The sequence below is a fragment of the Lampris incognitus genome, chromosome 10 (assembly GCF_029633865.1).
Source record: "Lampris incognitus isolate fLamInc1 chromosome 10, fLamInc1.hap2, whole genome shotgun sequence".
In the NCBI taxonomy this organism is placed as follows: domain Eukaryota; kingdom Metazoa; phylum Chordata; class Actinopteri; order Lampriformes; family Lampridae; genus Lampris; species Lampris incognitus.
Window position 1 is genome coordinate 3,864,747 of NC_079220.1, and position 23,543 is coordinate 3,888,289.

Here is a 23,543-nt window from a genome sequence, read left to right on the forward strand (position 1 = left end):
GGTTGTTCCGGTTCTGTTCGTATTTGTGTAAAGCACTCTGAAATGCCCTGTGTACGAAATGTGCCACAGAAATAAACTTGCTTGCTTGCTATTACTCCGGTGTGATCCCATGTTATAGAAACAAGTATGCCAGCAAACAGCTGAGTTGGGCAGCCATTTAACTGGCAGAAGAACACGTGCACATGTGACGGTAACGTTTGCGTTGAACCTTTCTCGGCCGCGTGGATTAATGGTGAAACAGCAAGCAGGCCGCTTTGTTTAAGCGCCGGAACGCAGCGTCCTCCAACACAAGCCTCACCAGCCGAACCTTCTAGAGCAGTGTTTCTCAACCGGGGGTCCGCGGACCCCTAGTGGTCCGTGGTGTAATTGCAAGGGGTCCGTGAAAATAAAATATCTTTAGAAAAAAGGATCCTATGACATTTATAGAAATAGGATTATTTTACTCAAATGTGACTGAGACTTTTATCTACCTAAACTATAAAGGGTAACAGGACTTTTTTCTCTAATTATATCTGTTTCACAGGTGTAATTTATTGTATTTTAATAAGAGATCTCGCTCCCGTTTGCATTGTTAAAAGTTACTGCATAAAAATTCTGTTGTTACATATATCTGAAAGTTACTGAATACATATTCTGTGTTGTTACATATATCTGAAAGTTACTGAATACATATTCTGTTTTGTTACATATATCTGAAAGTTACTGAATACATATTCTGTTTTGTTACATATATCTGAAAGTTACTGAATACATATTCTGTTTTGTTACATATATCTGAAAGTTACTGCATAAGAATTCTGTTTTGTTAACTATATCTAAGTTACAACTGAAAGCTCTTATTTTTGCCCCAAAGAGTGAATAAATGCTATAATGCAATTTAAAATGCAGTTTCTACTGTTTCTATCAAATTGCAACCCCCCTCCCCCAAGATCAGGTGGAGGGGTCCTCAGGGTAGATCAAAAATACGCAGGGGGTCCAGGACCCCAAAAAGGTTGAGAACCATTGATCTAGAAGGTTCGGCCGGCGCGGCGATATAATTACGCATAAACACCGAGGCAGGTAAAACATTCACTTACCTTTCTGATTCAAGCACACGGGTAATCCAAGGCGAATTAACTGCTAATTAAAATAGTAAACTGCTAATTAAACTAGTAAACTGCTAATGAAGCTAGTTAAACCGCTAAATTTAGCTTCACTTCCGGAGTTATTTCTTCACTTCCGGGTTTACTGCAGGACTAACCGGCGCTAACCGGCTGAGGCCACTTAACGAGCACGGGGGGGTGATATGCTCATGCACATCACGTGATCACACAAGTCCGCTGTCAAGTCTCTTGAACAGAAAACAATATTAGTATAATAATAGTATTTTTAGACTAATTATTTCAGTATTATTTTACATAAAATTGTTTGTTTCGTTCACCGTTGGTCTGTATTTTATATGAAAAAAAAAATCAAAAAAAGTATGTTAAAAAAAATTTTTTTTTTATTGAATCTCTCCGCGTGCCCGCGTTAGGCGGCACGGTGGCCCAGCGGTCAGCGCTGTCGCCTCACAGCAAAAAGGTCCTGGGTTCGAACCCCCGGCGTTGTACAAACTAGCGGGTCATCCCAGGTCGTCCTGTGTGGAGTTGCACGTTCTCCCCGTGTCTGCGGTGAGGTTTTCTCCGGGTGCTCCGGTTTCCCCCTTGTAACGTATTTATAACGAGTCTGTGCCCCTGAGCAAGGCAATGGGGAAAGAAGGAGGTGGTCCTGCTCCCAGCTACACAGATCACAGCTTGGATGGGTTAATTTGCAGTAACTGAGTTTCCCCAAGGGGATTAATAAAGGAAACTTAATTAAAGGCCTCGCGTGCCACCTTGGGCACGCATACCCTAGGTTGCTGACCCCTGATCCAGATTTTCAGGTAAAAAACATTGGTCAGCTAAGTAGGGCACTCCAGACGTCCCTCTCCCCACCAACGCCCTCCAGCTGCTCCTGGGGGATCCCAAGGCGTTCTCGGACCTGATTGGACATGTAGTCCCTCCAGCCAGTTCTGGGTCTACCCCGGGGTCTCCCCCCAGTTGGCCGTGATTGGTAAACCTCCAAAGGAAGGCGCCCAGGAGGCCCCCTGATCAGATGCCCAGACCACCTCAACTGGCTCCTTTCGATGTGAAGGAGCAGCGGCTCTACTCCGAGCTCCCTCCGGATGTCCGAGCTCCTCACCCTATCTCTAAGGCTGAGCCCAGACACCCTATGGAGGAAACACATTTCAGCCGCTTGTATCCACGATCTCACCCTTTCGGTCACTACCCAAAGCTCATGACCATAGGTGAGGGTTGGAACGAAGACTGACTGGTAAATTGAGAGCTTTGCCTCCCGGCTCAGCTCCCTCTTCACCACAACGGTCCAGTACAGCGTCCACATTACTGCTGATGCTGCACTAATCCACCTGTCAATCTCCCGCGCCATCCTACCCTCACTCGTGAACAAGACCCCGAGATACTTGAACTCCTTCACTTGAGGCAACAACTCATCCCCAACCCGGAGGGAGCAATCCACCATTTTCCGGTGGAGAACCACGGCCTCAGACCTGGAGGTGCCGACTCTCATCCCATTTCACGCTCAGCTGCAAACTGCCCCAGGGCACGCTGGAGGTCATTAAAACAATTAAATACGAATTTCAAATGCATTTAACTGAAATACTGCCCATGTGTCAGTGTTTATTTCTTTATTGATGAAAGTGTTTTCTGCAAGACAAAACCTTACAGAGCTGAGTGTCACTTAAAACTCCAAATGAGGACCTTATAACTGCATCATTTCATTTCAATTCACAGCTTACCAGTCTGTCTCATAAATGGAAACATAGAACCTTTAACAAAAGCAGCCTATTTCATCTCAGTTCAACATTTTATTAATAAACCCTTTACTACTCGGAGTGGACGAATAAAAATGCTTATTCTGAATTTATGTGTTAACAAAACGACAAAGTGACTTGAAACTTCTTTCAACATCAGGTAGTTACAAAAATGAGACGGATTAAATGTTAGAGTAAATGTTCATCTCCGATGAGCAACAAATCACACCTGCACATATCTGAACCGAACAAAACGAGGTCACACAAGCAAAAACGTCAATGTCTGAACAAGTCGCCATTTTTTAAAGTGTTGGGTGAACCTCTTCTCCAGTGACCTTCAATATGGCTGAGCGAGCAACAACAAAAATCCTTTAACTCCATGTTGTTATGATGAAAAAACACAGCTTGGGTGTGTGAAGATTTATACTGGTCTAGCCAGGGAAATCCTCAGTCATGCCCTGGGTGCCGGGATCCCTTCCCTAACGGTCCGGTATGGCAGCGGGTACCACTTTGCTATAGGGCCCGTAGCGACCGAACTTGTCTTTCCCGACGACGGCGAAGCACGCCTTGTACCCGGGCTTGTACTTGCTGATCATCACACACATCGGCAGAGGGATGGCCTTCACCTCGCCCAGGGTTTTCCACTGGTGGAAGATGCTGCTGCCCTTCACCTCCTCAACAGCCATGAAAACACTGCAGCAGGGAATGAGAGAGAGGGATGGAAACAGACATGTAGTGGAAGGGAGGGAGCGGTGGGAGGAGAGAAGATAACACGCCGGCTTTTCACCGTCTATTTGAACTCGCCTTTCTGGTCTGTTTTCATTTCTAGTTGTTATTCACATCGCTTAACGATGGAGGTCAGCGCTCTAGTAGAAATCAAACCAGGTCCCTAGAGAACCACCTGATCCTACGCCCCCTGCCCTCCTACCCTCTGCCACTCACCTGTAGCTCTCCATAGGAGGCGCTGAAGGATCTTTCTCCTCCACATTCCACAGCACAGAGAGGCCAGGCGGGTTCTTGATCAGGGCCAGCTGTACACACGGTCTCTGGGGGATGTTGTAGGAGGCAGCCTCCATGTTCAGTATGGAGGGGAAGGGGGTGGAAGGGAGTGGGGGGTACGAGAGGCCTTCCTTAGGGAAGACATCAAAGACATGCATGTTAGGGTTAATACTCCTTCCTGTCTGTGCCTGAACAAGGCAATAGGAAAAAAAAGAACTCAGGGGCGTCTGGGTAACGTGGTGGTCTATTCCGTTGCCTATCAACATGGGAATCACCGGATCGAATCCCCGTGTTACCTCCGGCTTGGTCGGGCGTCCCTACAGACACAATTGGCCGTGTCTGCGGGTGGGAAGCCGGATGTGGGTGTGTGTCCTGGTCGCTGCACTAGCGCCTCCTCTGGTCGGTCGGGGCGCCTGTTTGGGGGGAGGGGGAACTGGGGGGAATAGCGTGATCCTCCCACACGCTACGTCCCCCTGGTGAAACTCCCAACTGTCAGGTGAAAAGAAGGGGCTGGCGACTCCACATGTATGGGAGGAGGCATGTGGTAGTCTGCAGCCCCCCCGGAGCGGCAGAGGGGGGTGGAGCAGCGACCGGGACGGCTCGGAAGAGCGGGGTAATTGGCCGGATACAATTGGAGAGAAAAAGGAGGGAAGAAAAAGAAAAAAAAAAGAACTGGAGTTGGTCCCCGGGTACTGCACCACAGCTGCTCCTAGCATAGGATGGGTTAAACAGAGAACAAATCTCGTTTTCGTTTTCTTCGTCGGGAGTGTGGTGGTGTGGATGGGGGGGGGGGGGGTCCATAGTGTGGCACGTGGTGGGACACGAGGAGAGAAATTATGATTATGAGTCATGAACATGAGGACTCTGGTGAGTTAGTCTATACCTGCAGCCAGCCTGGTTATCCAGAATGTGTTTCTACCGTTTTTGACTCACAACCCCTCATAAACTGCAGTCACTCCTACTGGCAACCCCCAACACAGCCATGCAAATGTGGAATGAGGAACTGTAACAACAATATAACAACAATAATAATTGTAATAATCAAATGACACCCCCCCCCATCTTTCAATTCTCATGCTGTCCCATGCTGCTGAAGTAAAAAATTAAAAAATGTTCCATCCCAGAAATGATCTTAGAACCACCTGAAACCGTTTCATGACTCGCTGGATAAGACCTACTGGTGTCGGGGTCCTGCTCTACCCTACGAAGCTGGATTGTTGGACAAAGGGTCGTTGTGAAATATTTTAGCATTCCTGGACATTGTGGAGAAGTGATCATAGTACTGAAGCAATTGAAATATGTTTGCCCACAGACACGCCTACCAACACGGAGATCGCCAGATCGAATCCCCATGTTACCTCCAGCTTGGTCGGGCATCCCTACAGACACAATGGCCTCTGTGCATAACTGTAGTGCACAGACTTCCGGTTTCTACTGCAGTGGTCATACCAGTTTCCTGTTTGTTGGCATGTGCTGTTGACAATGGCATATTTTTGGCGATGCCTGCAGGATTTACCACGGATAAATGTCCACCACATGCACACGACTGTCCACACACTTTCCCCTGCACCTACCAGCACACGGGTGAAAAGTCCACAATTCCGTCCGTCCGTCCACTCATCCTCATAATGGTGGCCCTAACTTGATAGGTACAACTTGAAACTTTTCCCCCCTGTTTGCTGGTAGGTGCAGGTGACTGTGTGTGGACAGTTGTGTGTATGTGGTTGACATTTATCCACGGTAAATCCTGCAGGCATCGCCAAAAATATGCCATTGTCAATAGCACACACCAACAAACAGGAAACTGGTATGACCGCTGCAGTAGGAACCGGAAGTCAGTAGACTACAGTTATGCACAGAGGCCATTGGCCGTGTCTGCGGGTGGGAAGCCGGATGTGGGTATGTGTCCTGGTCGCTGCACTAGCACCTCCTCTGGTTGGTCGGGGGGGGGGCCTGTTCGGGGGGGAATAGCGTGATCCTCCCACGCACTACGTCCTCCTGGTGAAACTCCTCACTGTCAGGTGAAAAGAAATGGCTGGTGACTCCACATGTATCGGAGGAGGCATGTGGTAGTCTGCAGCCCTCCCCGGATCGGCAGAGGGGGTGGAGCAGAGACCGGGACAGCTCGGAAGAATGGGGTAATTGCCCAAATACAATTGGGGAGAAAAAAAGGGGGGGATCCCAAAAAACTAAGTATTCAACTGTATGCTGTGTTCACACTGAACACAACACCAAACTTTGGTACAGTGAAAATCACTGAAAAGTCAATGGAAAGAGGGGATATGGCGCAACAAGCCACTTTTAATGAACCGACCAGCTTACAGGGTGAGGAGACCGAGGGATTCGGCTGGAGTTCCTGTTTCATATGTTCCGTTTTGGAAATGTCGACTTGCAGTTGTTCTGCCAACTATGCTCTAGCACACATCTACTGGGAAAGACTTAAGTGTGCCAACATCAGCTTGGTAGCCACTCGTCAAGCAGACTTCATGTCACCAAACCATCTTTACACTATTCATGCTCTGGTCTTGATGCATGCTCAATAATCCAAGTAAGACAATCAGAGAAGGTTGAATCAGTTCACCCAGATACAACCTTTATTGACAGATACTATGTTTCATCACTCGACTAAGTGACCTCTTCAGTCTCAACTGACTGTAAGTATCCCCACCCCTGACTCTCATCATCCACTGGAGCACAAACTAGGAGTCATCAGGACGCTAAACCACTGAGCAAACAACGTCCCCACCAACACAGCGGCCGGGGAAGGGGAGAAGTCCCACATTAAACAGGCCCTGGTTAAGTGTGGTTATCCTAACTGGGCGTTTGTCAAAGCCAAGAAGACGCCCAAACAGTGCACCAGCCAATCGACGAGAGGAGAAGGACAACAGCTGTCTAAGTGGAAATGAGTGGTAATTCCACATGTGGTGGGAGTGTCGGAAAAAGTGAGAAGCATGTTTTCAAAACACCACGTCTTAGTTGCTTTCAAACCCCAAAACACGCTGCGCCAGACATTGGTCCACCCCAAGGATCAGGTCCCCTGGCACAAACAGAGCAATACAGTGTACGCTGTTAAGTGCCAGGAGGATTGGTGACTTGTACATTGGGGAAACTAAACAGACGCTGGCCAAGAGGATAGCACAACACAGCAGAGCTAACACGTCAGGCCAGGACTCCACAGTCTACACCATCTACAGACCAGGACTCCACAGTCTACACCATCTAGAGACCAGGACTCTACAGTCTACACCATCTACAGACCAGGACTCCACAGTCTACACCATATACAGGCCAGGACTCCACAGTCTACACCATCTACAGGCCAGTGGCCACTCTTTCAGGGATGAGGATGACCACATCCCTTGATAGGGAGGAACGATGGTTTGAATGGGGAGTCAAAGAGGCCATCTATGTGAAGAGGGAACAACCATCCTTGAACCGGGGGGGGGGGGGCTAAGAGTACATCTGTTACCATCTTACAATGCTGTGATTGCAACTACTCCCCACTCCTCTGTGAATAGTACACATGGCTATTGAAACGCTAGATAATGGGCACACCCATATTTGCATATGAAACTGGTCGTTGGTTTCGGTCGTTATACCTCTGTCGCCATCTTACAATGCTGTGATTTCAACAATCCCTACTCCTCTGTGAATAGTACACATGATCTTTGAAACGCTAATTAAGGGTCACACCCACATTTGCATATGAAACTGGTCGTTGCATTGTTTATAAGGGTGGGGATGCCTGCAGTCAGTTTAGACTGAAGAGGTCACTTAGTTGGGTGATGAAACGTATCTGTCAATAAACGTTGTGTCCGGATGAACTGATTCAACCTTTTTATATTCATGTTCTTGCTGCTTTGCTTGGGCAAACAGAACAGTTTGTGTGAATGCAGCATTACTGTGAGAGACAGTCAGACCGAACCAACCGCACCTTTCTAGTCTGTTCTAGTGGCACAGAATTACCCCATGTATTATTTATCATATAATGTATTGTATTTCTGAGCATTTTTCACAGATGAGAAAGGGGGCACAGTGTGATATTACTCACTGTAGGGAGGGTATTAAAAAACACCCTCTCTACAGTGAAGCATGGCGGTGGCAGCATAATGCTATGGGGTTGCTTTTCATCTGCAGGCACTGGGAAGCTTGTTCAAATTTAGGGAAGAATGGATGGAGCTAAATACAGGGAGCCTGCTGCAGTCTGCCGCAAAACTGAAGCTTGGCAGAAGGTTCACCTTCCAGCAGGACAATGATCTTAAACACAAAGCTAAAGTGACAACGGCATGGCTCAGCAACAAAACGGTGAACGTTTTGGAGAGGTCAAGTCAAAGTCCGGACCTCAACCCCATTGAAAATCTGTGGCAGACTGAAAATCACAGTCCATAGGCGCCATCCACCAACCTGCAAGACCTGTACAAATTCTGCCGAGAAGAATGGGCAAACATTACTCCAGAAGAATGCAAACCTTGTGCATACTTACCCCAAGAGAATCATGGCGGTTATTGCAGCAAAAGGGTACTCTACAAAGTACTGATATGTGGGGGCTGAATACTTATGCAAGCACTATATTTTAGTTTTTAATTTATTTACAAAAAGTCAGTGAAACAACTTAATTTGGCTTAGGGAACATTTTGTTAGAGCTTATGGGTTCACGAAAATAATACTGTTCAGATGTGTGAGTATCTTTTAAAATCCAGAAATTAGTGATGACTGTCAAGGGGGTTGAATAGGCACTGTATGATAGTGTGCACTGTATGATAGCCCGATCTCTTGTCATTTTATGTCAGACTTTGTCGCATTCGTGCAAGGGTCTGTCTAGGAAGCTGCATATCCATAGACTGACAGGCAAAACCTTTTCAATAGGTATATTTTTTAGCTTCAGCGCTGCATATTAAAAACTTTTTTTCCCCATATTTTCCATTCAATCGACTTGGGCTTTGCGCAAACGTCTTATAATGGCAGGAAAAACACTGGGTTTTCTGTCCGTGTGTGTGTGTGTATTTCCCTTCTTCCAGTAGGTGAAGAAAAGGGTGGTTTGTTGACAAGTTTGAACACCGGTGAAGGGGAGATATGTACGCCTGGGGGAGATCTGCACTCTACTGAGTGCACTCTAGTTATTAGGGATGTAAGAAAATATTGATACACTCGAGTATGGCGATATTATCTTTTGTGATACTGTATCGATTCTCAAAACCACTATATGGATTTTTAATCGTTTACATGTAAAGGTTCGTGACAAACATTTTGTGTTGTGAGTAACCCTACGACCACGGCAGTGTTGTAATCTATCTTCAGCCATTTGACTCTTCCACTCCAACCCAACAACGTAAACTGAGACAGGAAGTAGCATAAGCACAAAGAACACAGGCCAATGAAACCACAATATATCACCTTTCTTACAGTATCGCGATATACTGAATCGTAACCGCTGTATCGTAATACGTATCATATCGCCAGATGCTCGCCAGTACACAGGCCTACGTAGTTGTGGGAGGGACTAGTACGTTGTGTCAGAGTGATGAAGAAATTGTACATCATGGTGCGATAATTTTGTTCAGCTGTTGTTACCTTCTCTGCATCCATGTCTTCAGAGCCGCTGCTATTGTCCAAGGAGATCTTCTCCACTTCCAACTCATTAACCGGCTGCTCCACCTCCTCCTCCTTATGGAGACCAGCCGACTTCCCAGCAGACACCTCTTCCTCCTTTACCTAACCGAAAGACATCGTAAAAAAAAAAAAAAACGTATGGGAGGACAAGAGTGAAATAAACAATAAATAAAAGAGATGTTATATTAGCTTTTATTGTGTTAGTGTTCCCTCAAATAACTTGTTCTTTTGTGTCAATGGCGTTCTGAATTTCTTAGCTGTAGCATGGTGATTTCTGTACAGCACAGAAATACATTTCACAATCACACAACCACTGAGTGTAACAGATCGCCAGTAGGTGTTTTTTATATTACAGTGTCTCAACAATTGTATCAAATAGAAGATACAGCAATATTTGTTTTTTTTGGAATTTTCCCCTTTTTACTCCCCAATTGTATCCGGCCAATTACCCCACTCTTCCGAGCTGTTCCGGTCGCTGCAACACCCCCTTCTGCCGATCCGGGGAGGGCTGCAGACTACCACATGCCTCCTCCGGTGCATGTGGAGTCACCAGCCGCTTCTTTTCACCTGACAGTGAGGAGTTTCACCAGGAGGACATCCTAATCAGATGCCCTCCAAGTACATTTTATGTACTTTGTACTCTTAATTATATTTTATATGTGATTGTTCCTATTTGTTTTTATTTTAATTATATTTGATATGGCTGTTCCTTTTCTGTTTTTATCTGTGTAAAGCACACGGAATTAGCCTGTGTGTGAAACGTGCTATATAAATAAACTTGCTTGTAAATGAACATGTAAGTAACGACCGAGGTGTCCTACCTCATCCTGAGGAGAGCTAGCACCATCACAGCTTCTGGTTGGAGAAGTTGGCCTCTTGTTTAGATCAGCGAGGGCAGCCTTCAAAACTTCATGAAACAAGAAAGAGGAGTTTGATGAAGAAGCTTATAAGTCATGACCTTTTACGTCACTGTATTCACAACATCTTTTGTAAATTCCACCAGCCATCTGACGCTGTCATGTCACCTCAGACAGACATGGATCACACGCAGAACCCGATCCAAACTACTTTTACTGTGCAAGATCATTTTACCTTCATTGTCTTCATACATCTTCTTCAGGGCTTTTTTGGTGGTTTCCTAAGCGGGGAGAGCACCAACATCAATACAAACCTCAACCTCAAGGCGATTTCTGCTTCACCGGCTTGCAAACATCAACTACAGTAGCATCAATCAGTCCCTCCAGGATTTCACGGGCCTTTTTTGGGGATCGTTGTAGCCTAAAATGCCTGATTTCATGGCAGCTTTTCAAAAAAAATATTGCACTGCATGTTGCCATGTTTTTAGCCTTTTTTTAAAAATTTTTTGGCAATGAAATTGTGGGAGCAAGTGAAAATTGCAAAAAAGGTTGCAATTTTTTGTTTTTTGTAAAAATCATTAAAAATCGAAAGCAACTTGTTCCAGTGAGAATAAAATCGCACTGTTCTGAGTATGGGCAGCACGGCGGTGCAGTGGTTAGCACGGTCGCATCACAGCAAGAAGGTTCTGGGTTCAAACCCCAGGGTACTCCTACCTTGTGTGTGTGTGTGAGGGGGGTGTCCCAGGTCGTCCTCTGTGTGGTCATTGGGCGGCAGGCGGGGAGACACCCTGGACAGGCCGCCAGGCCATCACAGGGCCCGCCCACACCCACACCCACACCCACACACACACACACCTAGGGACAATTTAGTACGGCCGATTCAGCTGACCTACATGTCTTTGGACTGTTGGAGGACACCGGAGTACCCGGAGGAAACCCACGCAGACATGGGGAGAACATGCAAACTCCACACAGAGGATGACCCGGGATGACCCCCAAGATTGGACTACCCCGGGGCTTGAACCCAGGACCTTCTTGATGTGAGGCGACTGCTCTAACCACCGCCTTACTTTATTTCCCTTCATGGAAATTCTGGTCATCTATTTGGCGGTGCATGGTCATATGATCGACAACCCTCCATCTTCAAATCACTTGCTTTGCCTTGGTAAGTCATCATGAAGGAGAAAAGAGAATAATAAATATTATTACCATTGTGTGTGAGAGTTCTCCGTCGTCTATATGACGCCTGTTGTCCCTGTTCGCTGAGAAAAACAGGGCAGAGCCTTAAGAACATGTCATGACCAGTACATGCACCCACTCAATAGCCCACATATGAGTGTGTCCCCCGTGGTGCTTACTGTATGACGCTCTGTTCAAGGTGTCTTCCTCCATGTCTGCCCTGTGGGGCAGAAAAATGGCACTGCATCAAAATAACGTCAACCAGCTCTACATCCATAACAATGGTGCAAAGTGCAGCCATGGGTATCAGACTTGGGATGAATAACTTCAAGTTGAGCTTTACATACCAGGAGAATCCAACTTTGGCTGTAACCACAGATGAAGAAGATGATGACCGCAGCCTCTGCAAGACAGTTCACAATGTTAATTTACATATTTGGTCAAACCCCATCGTAACCGAGTGACATGTATTATAACTGTTTACATCATTATATTTATAGATTTATGCAATTACATATGAAGGCAACACAATTTTTTTTCTTAACCCCCCCCCCTTTTCCTCCCCAATTGTACTTGGCCAAATACCCCACTCTTCTGAGCCGTCCCAGCCGCTGCTCCACCCCCTCTGGCGATCCGGGGAGGGCTGCAGAATACCACATGCCTCCTCCCATGCATGTGGATTCGCCAGCTGCTTCTTTTCACCTGACAGTGAGGAGTTTCACCAGGGGGAAGTAGCGTGTGGGAGTACCACGCCATTACCCCCCCCCCCCCCCCCGAAAAGGCACCCCGAACGACAAGAGGAGGCACTAGTGCAGCGACCAGGACACACACCCGGCTTCCCACCCACAGACACGGCCAACTGTGTCTGTAGGGACGCCCGACCCAGCTGGAGGTAACATGGGGATTCAAACCAGTGATCCCCATGTTGGTTGGCAATGGAATAGACCGCCACGCCACCTAAACACCCCAAAGGCAACACCAATTATGTTATTAAAGCTACTTTGAGACTGTTTATTACCCATAGCAAACTCAAAAATAATTATTTGCTAACTGAAAGACGCACATCTTTACATCCATATGTGCAAGTGTTTGTACACCATTTGTGTGTCCAAGTCCTGTAACAATGACTGGCACTAGGGCTGCACAATATATTGTTTCAGCATCGTCATTGCGATGTGCCGATGTGCAATAGTCACATCACAGGGCATGCGATGTGAAGTATGGCAAATTAACTCAGACACATCATGCTACAATTTTTTGCTGCTTGCTATAAAAGGAAAACTCACACACTTCTCATTTTCCACGACGGATCTACAAGAGAGGTCTGTCTGACGTAACATAGTTTACCCCGAGTCAAGGCTTCTTGTTACGGAATAACTACGAGAGGGAGGACAGAGGAATGGTGAGGATGCAAGGAGCAGAGGTGACGAAGGCGTATGAGTTTAAATACTTGGGGTTGGGGCATCAGGTTAGCGTAGCGGTCTATTCCGTTGTCTACCAACACGGGGATTGCCGGTTCGACTCCCCGTGTTACCTCCGGCTTGGTCGGGCGTCCCTACAGACACAATTGGCCGTGTCTGCGGGTGGGAAGCCGGATGTGGGTATGTGTCCTGGTCGCTGCACTAGTGCCTCCTCTGGTCGGTCGGGGCGCCTGTGCAGGGGGGAGGGGGAACTGGGGGAATAGTGTGATCCTCCCATGCGCTACGTCCCCCTGGTGAAACTCCTCACTGTTAGGTGAAAAGAAGCGGCTGGTGACTCCACATGTATGGGAGGAGGCTTGTGGTAGTCTGCAGCCCTCCCCGGATTGGCAGAGGGGGTGGAGCAGAGACCGGGACGGCTTGGAAGAGTGGGGTGATTGGCCAGGTACAATTGGGGAGAAAAAAGGTGGAGTGGAGAGTGCAGGCAGGGTGGAGTGGGTGGAGAAGAGTGCCAGGAGTGATTTGTGACAGAAGGGTACCAGCAAGAGATAAAGGGAAGGTTTAAAGATGGTAGTGAGACCAGCTATGTCGTACGGTTTGGAGACAGTGGCACTGATGAAAAGACAGGAGGTGGAGCTGGAGGTGGCAGAGTTGAAGATGATAAGATTTTCATTGGGAGTGATGAAGAAGGACAGGATTAGGAAGGAGTATATTAGAGGCACAGCTCAGGTTCAACGGTTTGGAAACAACAACAAAGAGGCAAGATGGAGATGGCTTGGACATGTGTGGAGGAGAGATGCTGGGTATACTGGGAGAAGGATGCTGAATATGGAGCTGCCAGGGAAGAGGAGAAGAGGAAGGCCAAAGAGGAGGTTTATGGATGTGGTGAGGGAGGACATGCAGGTGGCTGGTGTGACAGAGGAAGATGCAGAGGACAGGAAGAGATGGAAACGGATGATCCGCTGTGGCGCCCCGTAACGGGAGCAGCCAATAGTAGCAGTAGTGGTAGTAGTAGTAGTAGTAGTAGTAGCAGATATTGCTGAAAAAAAATAAAAATTACAATATGAGTTTTTTCTCCAATATCATGTAAGCCCTAACTGGCACAACTGCACACGCAGGTGTGTGTGTGTGTGTGCGTGCAACCTTTTTCTGTGGATGATCTTTCCCAGTGATTTCACATTTCTCAAGGTAGGCAATAGCAGCATCTCCTCTCCTCTTCAGTCTCTCGATGTGCTCCTGTCACGGTAAACACAAACCAGAAGTTACATGACTACTGATCATTTCATTTCATTCCTCTGCTGGTCAGTTACTCCAATGCATCATTTTACCATCACTCCATAAAAACTTTACAGCCTGTTTTTTGTGCCCCCCCCCCCTCCAAATTTTACTTGGCATATTACCCTATTTTCCAAGCCGTCCCGGTCTCTGCTCCACCCCCTCTGCCGATCCGGGCAGGGCTGCAGACTACCACATGCCTCCTCCCATACATGTGGAGTCGCCAGCCGCTTCTACTCACCTGACAGTGAGGAGTTTCACCAGGGGGACGTAGTGTGTGGGAGGATCACGCTATTCCCCCCCCAGTCCCCCCCCCCCCGACTGACAAGAGGAGGTGCTACTGCAGCGAACAGGACACACACCCACACACGGCTTCTCATCCGCAGACAAGGCATATTGTGTCTACAGGGACGCCCGACCAAGCTGGAGGTAACACGGGGATTCGAACCAGCGATCCCCGTGTTGGTAGGCAACAGAATAGACCGCCACGCTACCCGGACGCCACAGTCTGTCTTGTTAAAACCGTTTCGGATTTGATGCACGCACGCACACACACACACACACACACACACACACATACACACACAGACCTCCAGTTTAGAAAGGGTGTCCTCGCAAAATCTTTCATCCTCCATGTGTTCAATCTTTTCCAGCAGAGACACCAACTTGGTTTCGCTCACTTTCATCGCGCTTTCAACCTCCTTTTTGATCATTCCCTGCAACTGTGGAGAGAAAACACACACACACACACACACACACACACACACACACACACACACACAGGGTTGCACCTGAACATATTGCAGTAACCATTCACCCTGGAAAGCACTTTGGGCTTAATGCTTGAAAAGTGCCCTATAAATAAATTATTATTATTACATTAACAACACAGCATCTTACTGTGTGCATATGCAAACATGTTCAGTCTCTTTTTTTGGGGATTTTTTTCTCCCTTTTTCTCCCCAACTATATCTAGTCAATCACCCCACTTTTCCCGAGCCATCCCGATCACTGCTCCACCCCCTCTGCTGATCCGGGGAGGGCTGCAGACTACCACATGCCTCCTTCCATACATGTGGAGTCACCAGCCGCTTCTTTTCACCTGACAGTGAGGAGTTTCACCAGGGGGACGTAGCGCGTGGGAGGATCACGCTATTCCCCCCCAGTTCCCCCCCTCCCCTCCAAACAGGCATCCCGACCAACCAGATGAGGCGCTAGTGCAGCAACCAGGACACATACCCACATCCGGCTTTCCACGTGCAGACACGCCCAGTTGTGTCTGCAGGGACGCCCGACCAAGCAGGAGGTAACACGAGGATTCGAACAAGCGAGACCGCCACACCACCTGGACGCCTTCACAGTCTTTCTGATGCTGTTGCTCACACGGCTCTCACCTCAGATCTGGAGAACTTCATCTTCACGTCGCCCCTGGATCTGTCTGGAGAACGACCACGAGCCTGAATCTTCTTCTTCAGTCTTCCACACAAATACACACAAAACACAGCAAAGATAGTTCACACAAACGCCAAGAGCATTAAACGTGTTGAACTTGTGGCTCAAAGTCAACGCTAGTGGAAAACAGACAAATAAGAATGATAATTACAGTTTCATTCATGCAGCGCTGTTAAGAGAGAGATGGTCGCTTCTGTCAAGATGAAACGGGACAAACAGATTTATTAAGGTTTGGCAGCTTGGAGAAAATGATACCTCTGCATCTTTCCCTCACAAACACTCCCTTAAGCACATTTCTTTGGACCACAGACGGCCTCTAAATGAACAACCAGACCACTGTTGAGGCACATCCCGACATCCTATCTGAAACCAGGCCGTCTGCTGAAACTACAGAAAAACCACGGTGATGTTTACTAAGCCAACATGAAAAAATAAGTAAAGGTGTAGCCCCCAGCCCACAGCGGTTAGGCTTCAAAATGGTTCCCTCTGAGCTGGGGTATCAGAAAGACAGGATCAGGACGGGAACTTGGAAGTACAGGCTGCAAAATAGTGAGCACATCCTTCTTTCCACTGCATGGTACCGGCTCGACTCAACCCAACTCGCTTTTTCTGGTTTTCCATTGGGCAAAAGTTAGGGATAGTAGCTGGTACCTGGCACTTTTTTTGGTACCACCTCCGTCGAGGCTCCAAGTGAGCTGAGCCAATACTAAAAGGTGACATGAAAATACCGCCATAAATAAATTCAATAAAATAAAAGTATAAATAAATATAAATATATGTCTGTTTATTTAAATATAAATAAAATCTTATAAAACAAATAAATAAAAATATTTAAATTTGAATACAAATAAAATATTGTGGCAGGATGAGGAAAATCACAGGAGACGAAGGCGAGTTTGAACTTCATTCCTCAGCTCCAAAACCAAACTGAAACAGGAACAACCCTGCAGCAGAGAGCCCGGGAACGTAAACCACGCCCCCAGCTCACAGCCCCTAGTGTCCGCCACAATACAAACAAAATATAAATAAAATGTATTCAAATATAAATAAAACCTGACCACTGATTGGTCAGAGAGAAATTGAACAGCTGTGTTTATAACCAGGAAATGCCAAAGTGAGTCTGATGAAACTTGTATTATAGTTGATAATCTATCCATGTAAAACATGATGTGTTGTCAGTGAATCTCTTAGTGACACTAATATTGTTCATGTGAAGCACACATTTACAGTTGGTCCTGTTTTTTTTTCTTTTTAAATAAAACACTCGTGTGGGGCGCTGGTAGACAAGGGAGGAACAACTAGTCAACACGCCCACAGATGACCAGCGGGGCTTCACCATGAGGGGACGCTATCTGCAGTGGAAAAACACATCCCAACAAGTAAAGCGAGTAGAGTTGAATAGAGTAGAGTCGAGTCGAGCCAGTACCATGCAGTGGAACAGGGGCATATGTTACGGAAACCTTTGATATTTCGCAGATTCACGTGTAGCAGAGCAGAAATTGGCCTTCTTTCCTCCCCCTCATCCTCCTGAGGAAAATTAAAGTCTAATATTATTTTTGGAAAAGTACACTACCGTTCAAAAGTTTGGGATCACCCAAACAATTTTGTGTTTTCCATGAAAAGTCACACTTATTCACCACCATATGTTGTGAAATGAATAGAAAATAGAGTCAAGACATTGACAAGGTTAGAAATAATGATTTGTATTTGAAATAAGATTTTTTTTACATCAAACTTTGCTTTCGTCAAAGAATCCTCCATTTGCAGCAATTACAGCATTGCAGACCTTTGGCATTCTAGCTGTTAATTTGTTGAGGTAATCTGGAGAAATTGCACCCCACGCTTCCAGAAGCAGCTCCCACAAGTTGGATTGGTTGGATGGGCACTTCTTTGAGCAGATTGAGTTTCTGGAGCATCACATTTGTGGGGTCAATTAAACGCTCAAAATGGCCAGAAAAAGAGAACTTTCATCTGAAACTCGACAGTCTATTCTTGTTCTTAGAAATGAAGGCTATTCCATGCGAGAAATTGCTAAGAAATTGAAGATTGCCTACACCGGTGTGTACTACTCCCTTCAGAGGACAGCACAAACAGGCTCTAACCAGAGTAGAAAAAGAAGTGGGAGGCCGCGTTGCACAACTGAGCAAGAAGATAAGTACATTAGAGTCTCTAGTTTGAGAAACAGACGCCTCACAGGTCCCCAACTGGCATCTTCATTAAATAGTACCTGTTAGAGCCTGTTTGTGCTGTCCTCTGAAGGGAGTAGTACACACCGGTGTAGGAAATCTTCAATTTCTTAGCAATTTCTCGCATGGAATAGCCTTCATTTCTAAGAACAAGAATAGACTGTCGAGTTTCAGATGAAAGTTCTCTTTTTCTGGCCATTTTGAGCGTTTAATTGACCCCACAAATGTGATGCTCCAGAAACTCAATCTGCTCAAAGAAGTGCCCATCCAACCAATCCAACTTGTGGGAGCTGCTTCTGGAAGCGTGGGGTGCAATTTCTCCAGATTACCTCAACAAATTAACAGCTAGAATGCCAAAGGTCTGCAATGCTGTAATTGCTGCAAATGGAGGATTCTTTGACGAAAGCAAAGTTTGATGTAAAAAAAATCTTATTTCAAATACAAATCATTATTTCTAACCTTGTCAATGTCTTGACTCTATTTTCTATTCATTTCACAACATATGGTGGTGAATAAGTGTGACTTTTCATGGAAAACACGAAATTGTTTGGGTGATCCCAAACTTTTGAACGGTAGTGTACATTTGCACTGTCAGTAGGTGCAGATGAAGTGAAAACTTCCCGTAATCAATTGCCGCATTAGAAGGCCTGTTCAGCAGATTGAAACTTTAAGTAAAACATCCCGGTGCCGTTTTCTGTAGCAGCATATGGAACGCCTCTTATCCAATAAAATGACTCACCCAGAACCACCCATCCATCCATCCATTATCCAAACCGCTTATCCTGCTCTCAGGGTCGCGGGGATGCTGGAGCCTATCCCAGTAGTCAACTAACTTCTGTATAATGATCCCTCTACCAGTGGTGCAGTGGTTAGTGTGGTCGCCTCACAGCAAGAAAATTCTGGGTTCGAGCCCTGGGGTAGTCCAACGTTGGGGGTCATCCCAGGTCGTCCTCTGTGTTGAGTCTGCATATTGTCTCCGTGTCTGCATGGGTTTCCTCCGGGTGCTCCGGTTTCCTCCCACAGTCCAAAGACATGTAGGTCAGGTGAATTGGCCTTACCAAATTGTCCCTAGGTGTGTGAGCCCTGTGATGGCCTGGCGGCCTGTCCAGGGTGTCTCCCCGCCTGCCGCCCAATGACTGCTGGGATAAGCTCCAGCGTCCCCGCGACCCTGAGAGCATGGTAAGTGGCTCGGATAATGGATGGATGGATCCCTCTATTACAATAACAGGGCAATGTGAAGAACCACTTATATCAAGAATAATCAAAATAACTACATCATCAAACAAAAAAACCCCAGAATATCTACTACGAATGAACTGACTGAATCAATAATAATAAGTCATAAGTATAACTAATAGAATAGAGTTCAACAGTTATAAATGAACCTGTATGGATGAAATGAGTTATAGCAACAAATTGAATTTCTCAAACAGCAACTCTCTGAAACATGGTTTACAAAGCACTTTACACACAACAAACACGATAAAAGTTAGTAAGACATGAAAATAATTAACATTCATAAAATAAAAGTTAATGCCAGTTAATAAAGGCGGGCAGCCAGATTAAAAAGAGCAAATTAAATAGGAAATAATACACTATGTGCACCCGTAGAAAATGAATTGCGGAACACTTTTCTAGAACATTGTACTGTTTTACAAATCATGACTAATTCTTCACATCGAACCTGAAATATATACCCCCAAGCTGCTTCACCATTTCATAACAGCTCTCCTCCACCGGAAAGAATTTGCCTTTGCTCTCCTCGGACCATCGCATAGCTCATCTCTCTTCTGCACAAATGTAGCTCTGCTGCCCCGGCCTGCAACTTCCCTCCACTGGTGAAAAAAACTACTCCTTTGTCAAAATGAAAGAGACCTTTCTTTTCTAAAAATTGTGTATAATCAATGTATTATCATACAACATGAAAATAAGCTCATATTTTACAGACTACAAAGTTTCGAAAGGTTAAATCAGTTATGAAATACTCACAGGTATGACATATTAAGGGTTTGGAACGGCCTTCACAGTCCACAAACTTGGAATATTATTGAAACTCTGCGGGACAACAAGGCGGCTTAGTGGTCAGCTCTGCAAGAGGGTCCCGGGTTCAACTGTATGCTCTCCCAGTGGTGGTGTGGATCATCTGCGGGGTTATTTATTTATTTATTATATAGACAATCTTTTACTTTAGTCTTACATGTGAAGCGCTTCGAGATCTGTCTCTGCAGATGAGAAGCGTTATACAAACTCATTTTATTAATATTATTATCATCATTAATACAGAACAACAATCCTAGCAGCCATTAGATAAGACAGCGTATCAACATGGGTCCATTAATATTATTATCAATACAGAACAACAATGCTAGAAGCCATTAGATAAGACAGCATATCAACATGGGTCCATTAATATTATTATTAATACAGAACAACAATCCTAGCAGCCACTAGATAAGACAGCATATCAACATGGGTCCATTAATATTATTATTAATACAGAACAACAATCCTAGCAGCCACTAGATAAGACAGCATATCAACATGGGTCCATTAATATTATTATTAATACAGAACAACAATCCTAGCAGCCACTAGATACGACATCATATCAACATGGGTCCATTAATATTATTATTAATACAGAACAACAATCCTAGCAGCCACTAGATAAGACATCATATCAACATGGGTCCATTAATATTATTATTGATGCAGAACAACAATCCTAGCAGCCACTAGATATGACATCATATCAACATGGGTCCATTAATATTATTATTAATACAGAACAACAATCCTAGCAGCCACTAGATACGACATCATATCAACATGGGTCCATTAATATTATTATTGATACAGAACAACAATCCTAGCAGCCACTAGATATGACATCATATCAACATGGGTCCATTAATATTATTATTAATACAGAACAACAATCCTAGCAGCCACTAGATACATCATATCAACATGGGTCCATTAATATTATTATCAATACAGAACAACAATCCTAGCAGCCATTAGATACGACATCATATCAACATGAGTCCATTAATATTATTATTGATACAGAACAACAATCCTAGCAGCCACTAGATACGACAGCGTATCAACATGGGTCCATTAATATTATTATTGATACAGAACAACAATCCTAGCAGCCACTAGATACGACAGCGTATCAACATGGGTCCATTAATATTATTATAAATACAGAACAACAATCCTAGCAGCCATTAGATAAGACAGCGTATCAACATGGGTCTGAAGGAGGGCTGCAGGAAAACAATGGGACTCTGCAAGCCTCACTCATCTTCAGCTGTGTTCCAGACTCTTTACCGGTCTGTTCTGATCCACCTGCTGCCATGTTTTTATTGATTGCCAATTCGGATCACTTGCTTGCCTGTGTTCATCAAACTTGGCAAGTTTGTTCGACAAGTGCCACGTAAAGAAAGGCTACAGTCATCGGCATCACCCCACCACCACCCCGCCCCCCCCCCCCCGTCCGCATGCATGTGGAGGCTGCTGTGAGAAACCGGCACAAACCGGCGACAGTTGTTCTCGCCTTCCCGCTGACGACTCCTCCGGGCTCGGCGGGTCGTGTTCGCCAGAAAGGCGACGTGTGAGCCGGTGTCGGATCTGCGCTATAACGACCAAACGCTTCGGACCCAAAAAACACACACAAACAAACAAACCCAGAAGGTGCCCAGTATTCAGTGACTAGCATTAGCCTGCTAGCTAACAGCGACGGCGGCCGGACGTGAGCTTTACCTGGACCGGACGGTCGGCGTGACGAAGCCGTCCCGTTCGATAAACGCGGCGGGTGCGAAACCGGGTCCCAACACGACACGGAGGAACGTCGGCGAGGCGACAAATGACGGCGTCCGCACACGCGCTCTTCCTGCCCCTTTGTTGCCATACAGCAGCGCCGCCGCTCGCTCGGGCGTGTGACGTAAGACGCTACCGGAAGTGGAGGGGAAGCGAGAGGGACAAAAGACCCTCAGACTGCTTTTTTTCTCCCTTTTCTTAAAGCGATTCAGGTACAAAACCATAAAGGTGCACAAACCACGACAGCAAACGCCTCTCAACATACACGGCGCCTTATTAGGTGAGAAAGAGAACTTAAATTGCATAAAATAAAATGTAAGACAAATGATAGAGAATAAAACAGTGATAGTTAAAACAAATCAAAGACGATACGTCCGCACTTTTTCGCTCTAGGCAGGGGTGGGCAGTCTGATCCACAAAGCACCACAGAGGACCACAGACGGCCACAGAGGGCCAAAGAGGACCACAGAGGACCACAGAGGGCCAGAGAGGACCAGAGAGGGCCACAGAGGGCCAAAGAGGACCACAGAGGACCACAGAGGGCCAGAGAGGACCAGAGAGGGCCACAGAGGACCAGAGAGGGCCACAGAGGGCCACAGATGACCACAGAGGGTCACAGAGGACCAGAGAAGGCCACAGAGGGCCACAGAGGACCAGAGAAGGCCACAGAGGACCAGAGAGGGCCACAGAGGACCAGAGAGGGCCACAGAGGACCAGAGAGGGCCACAGAGGACCACAGAGGACCAGAGAGGGCCACAGAGGGCCAGTGTGGGTGCAGGTTTGTGTTCTAACCAAGCAGCTACACACCTGATCCCACTAGTCAACCACTAGAGTCTCTGCTGAGGAACCTGACCAGGAGACACTGGTGTGTAACTGCTTGGTTGGAACAAAAACCTTCACCCTCACCGACCCGTTCTGGATCAGACTGCCCACCCCTGAGTTAGGTTGTGGTACCATTGAAATAAAGATTTGTGCCTCAATGATGGCACTTTAATACTTTTTCAGTATGTTGAACATTCAAACGTGCCAGAATTTCACTGTTCTGGGCTTGTCCCCGACCCAGACTTTTTAACTTGCCCTCTATAATGAAGTTGTAAAAATTGTTAAATTCATTATCGCTTTACTTTGCATTTCGTCATAATAATTTAAAAAGACATATTTCAAATTCACATGGTTTATGTATGTGCAATTTGCACATTTTTATAGTCAAACATGGCTGGCCCTCATACATCTGTCATTGCCATCACACCCAACATTTTAGAGCAATAACGTTTTTTCAGACAACAACAATGCGCAAACAACGATCTTCTGCTTAACAACCAAAACCCAAGGACTCATTATGGACTTCCGATGCATGCCGAATCCTAAAACAGCCATACAAATGAACGGAGGCCCCATCACCACCACCAGCGGCTCTTTTAAATCCCTGGAACAAACATCAGCCTGAACCACCTGAAGTGGAAAGTTAAGACAGAACACATCACTGCAAAACCTCAACAACCACTGTACTCTCTTAGGCAGCTTAACAAAACCCAGATCAGACATCACCTGCTCGTTCTGCTTTCCTCAGCCATTATCCAGTCCATCAGAACGGCTTCTGTTACAGTGTTACAGTAGTATTACAGTAGTATTACAGTGTTACAGTAGTATTACAGTAGTATTAGTGTTACACTAGCACAGTATTACAGTAGTATTACAGTGTTACAGTAGTATTACAGTATTACACTATTACAGTGTTACAGTAGTATTACAGTGTTACACTAGTACAGTATTACAGCATTACATTAGTACAATATTACACTAGTACAGTGTTACAGTAGTACAGTATTAAACTAGTACAGTGTTACAGTAGTGTTAGTGTTACAGTAGTATTAGTGTTACACTACTACAGTATTAGTGTTACAGTAAT

General features: G+C 45.8%; 1 protein-coding gene across 1 annotated transcript; it reads right to left on the bottom strand.

The window, feature by feature from the left end:
* Window positions 1-2,694: 2,694 nt before the first annotated feature.
* On the bottom strand, window positions 2,695-21,787 carry atf7ip2 (activating transcription factor 7 interacting protein 2). The gene is made up of 12 exons (XM_056288307.1): window positions 21,578-21,787; window positions 15,563-15,644; window positions 14,759-14,890; window positions 14,037-14,129; window positions 11,823-11,878; window positions 11,655-11,695; window positions 11,506-11,558; window positions 10,532-10,577; window positions 10,261-10,346; window positions 9,401-9,541; window positions 3,773-3,960; window positions 2,695-3,523 (listed from the first exon to the last, which is right to left on the bottom strand). Exons 2-12 carry the CDS (start codon window positions 15,581-15,583, stop codon window positions 3,310-3,312), a joined length of 1,071 nt encoding a protein of 356 aa, XP_056144282.1. The 5' UTR covers window positions 15,584-15,644; window positions 21,578-21,787; the 3' UTR covers window positions 2,695-3,309.
* Window positions 21,788-23,543: the final 1,756 nt, after the last annotated feature.

What these genes read in the sequence shown, in the direction of transcription:
- atf7ip2 (XM_056288307.1), bottom strand. Translation starts at nt 15,583, where the DNA reads ATGAAGTTCTCCAGATCTGAG. An exon ending in GATGTATGAAGACAATGAAG is followed by an intron (nt 10,347 to 10,531) that starts GTAAAATGATCT and finishes TGTTTCATGAAG; the next exon opens with TTTTGAAGGCTGCCCTCGCT. An exon ending in AAGACATGGATGCAGAGAAG is followed by an intron (nt 3,961 to 9,400) that starts GTAACAACAGCT and finishes GTCTTCCCTAAG; the next exon opens with GAAGGCCTCTCGTACCCCCC.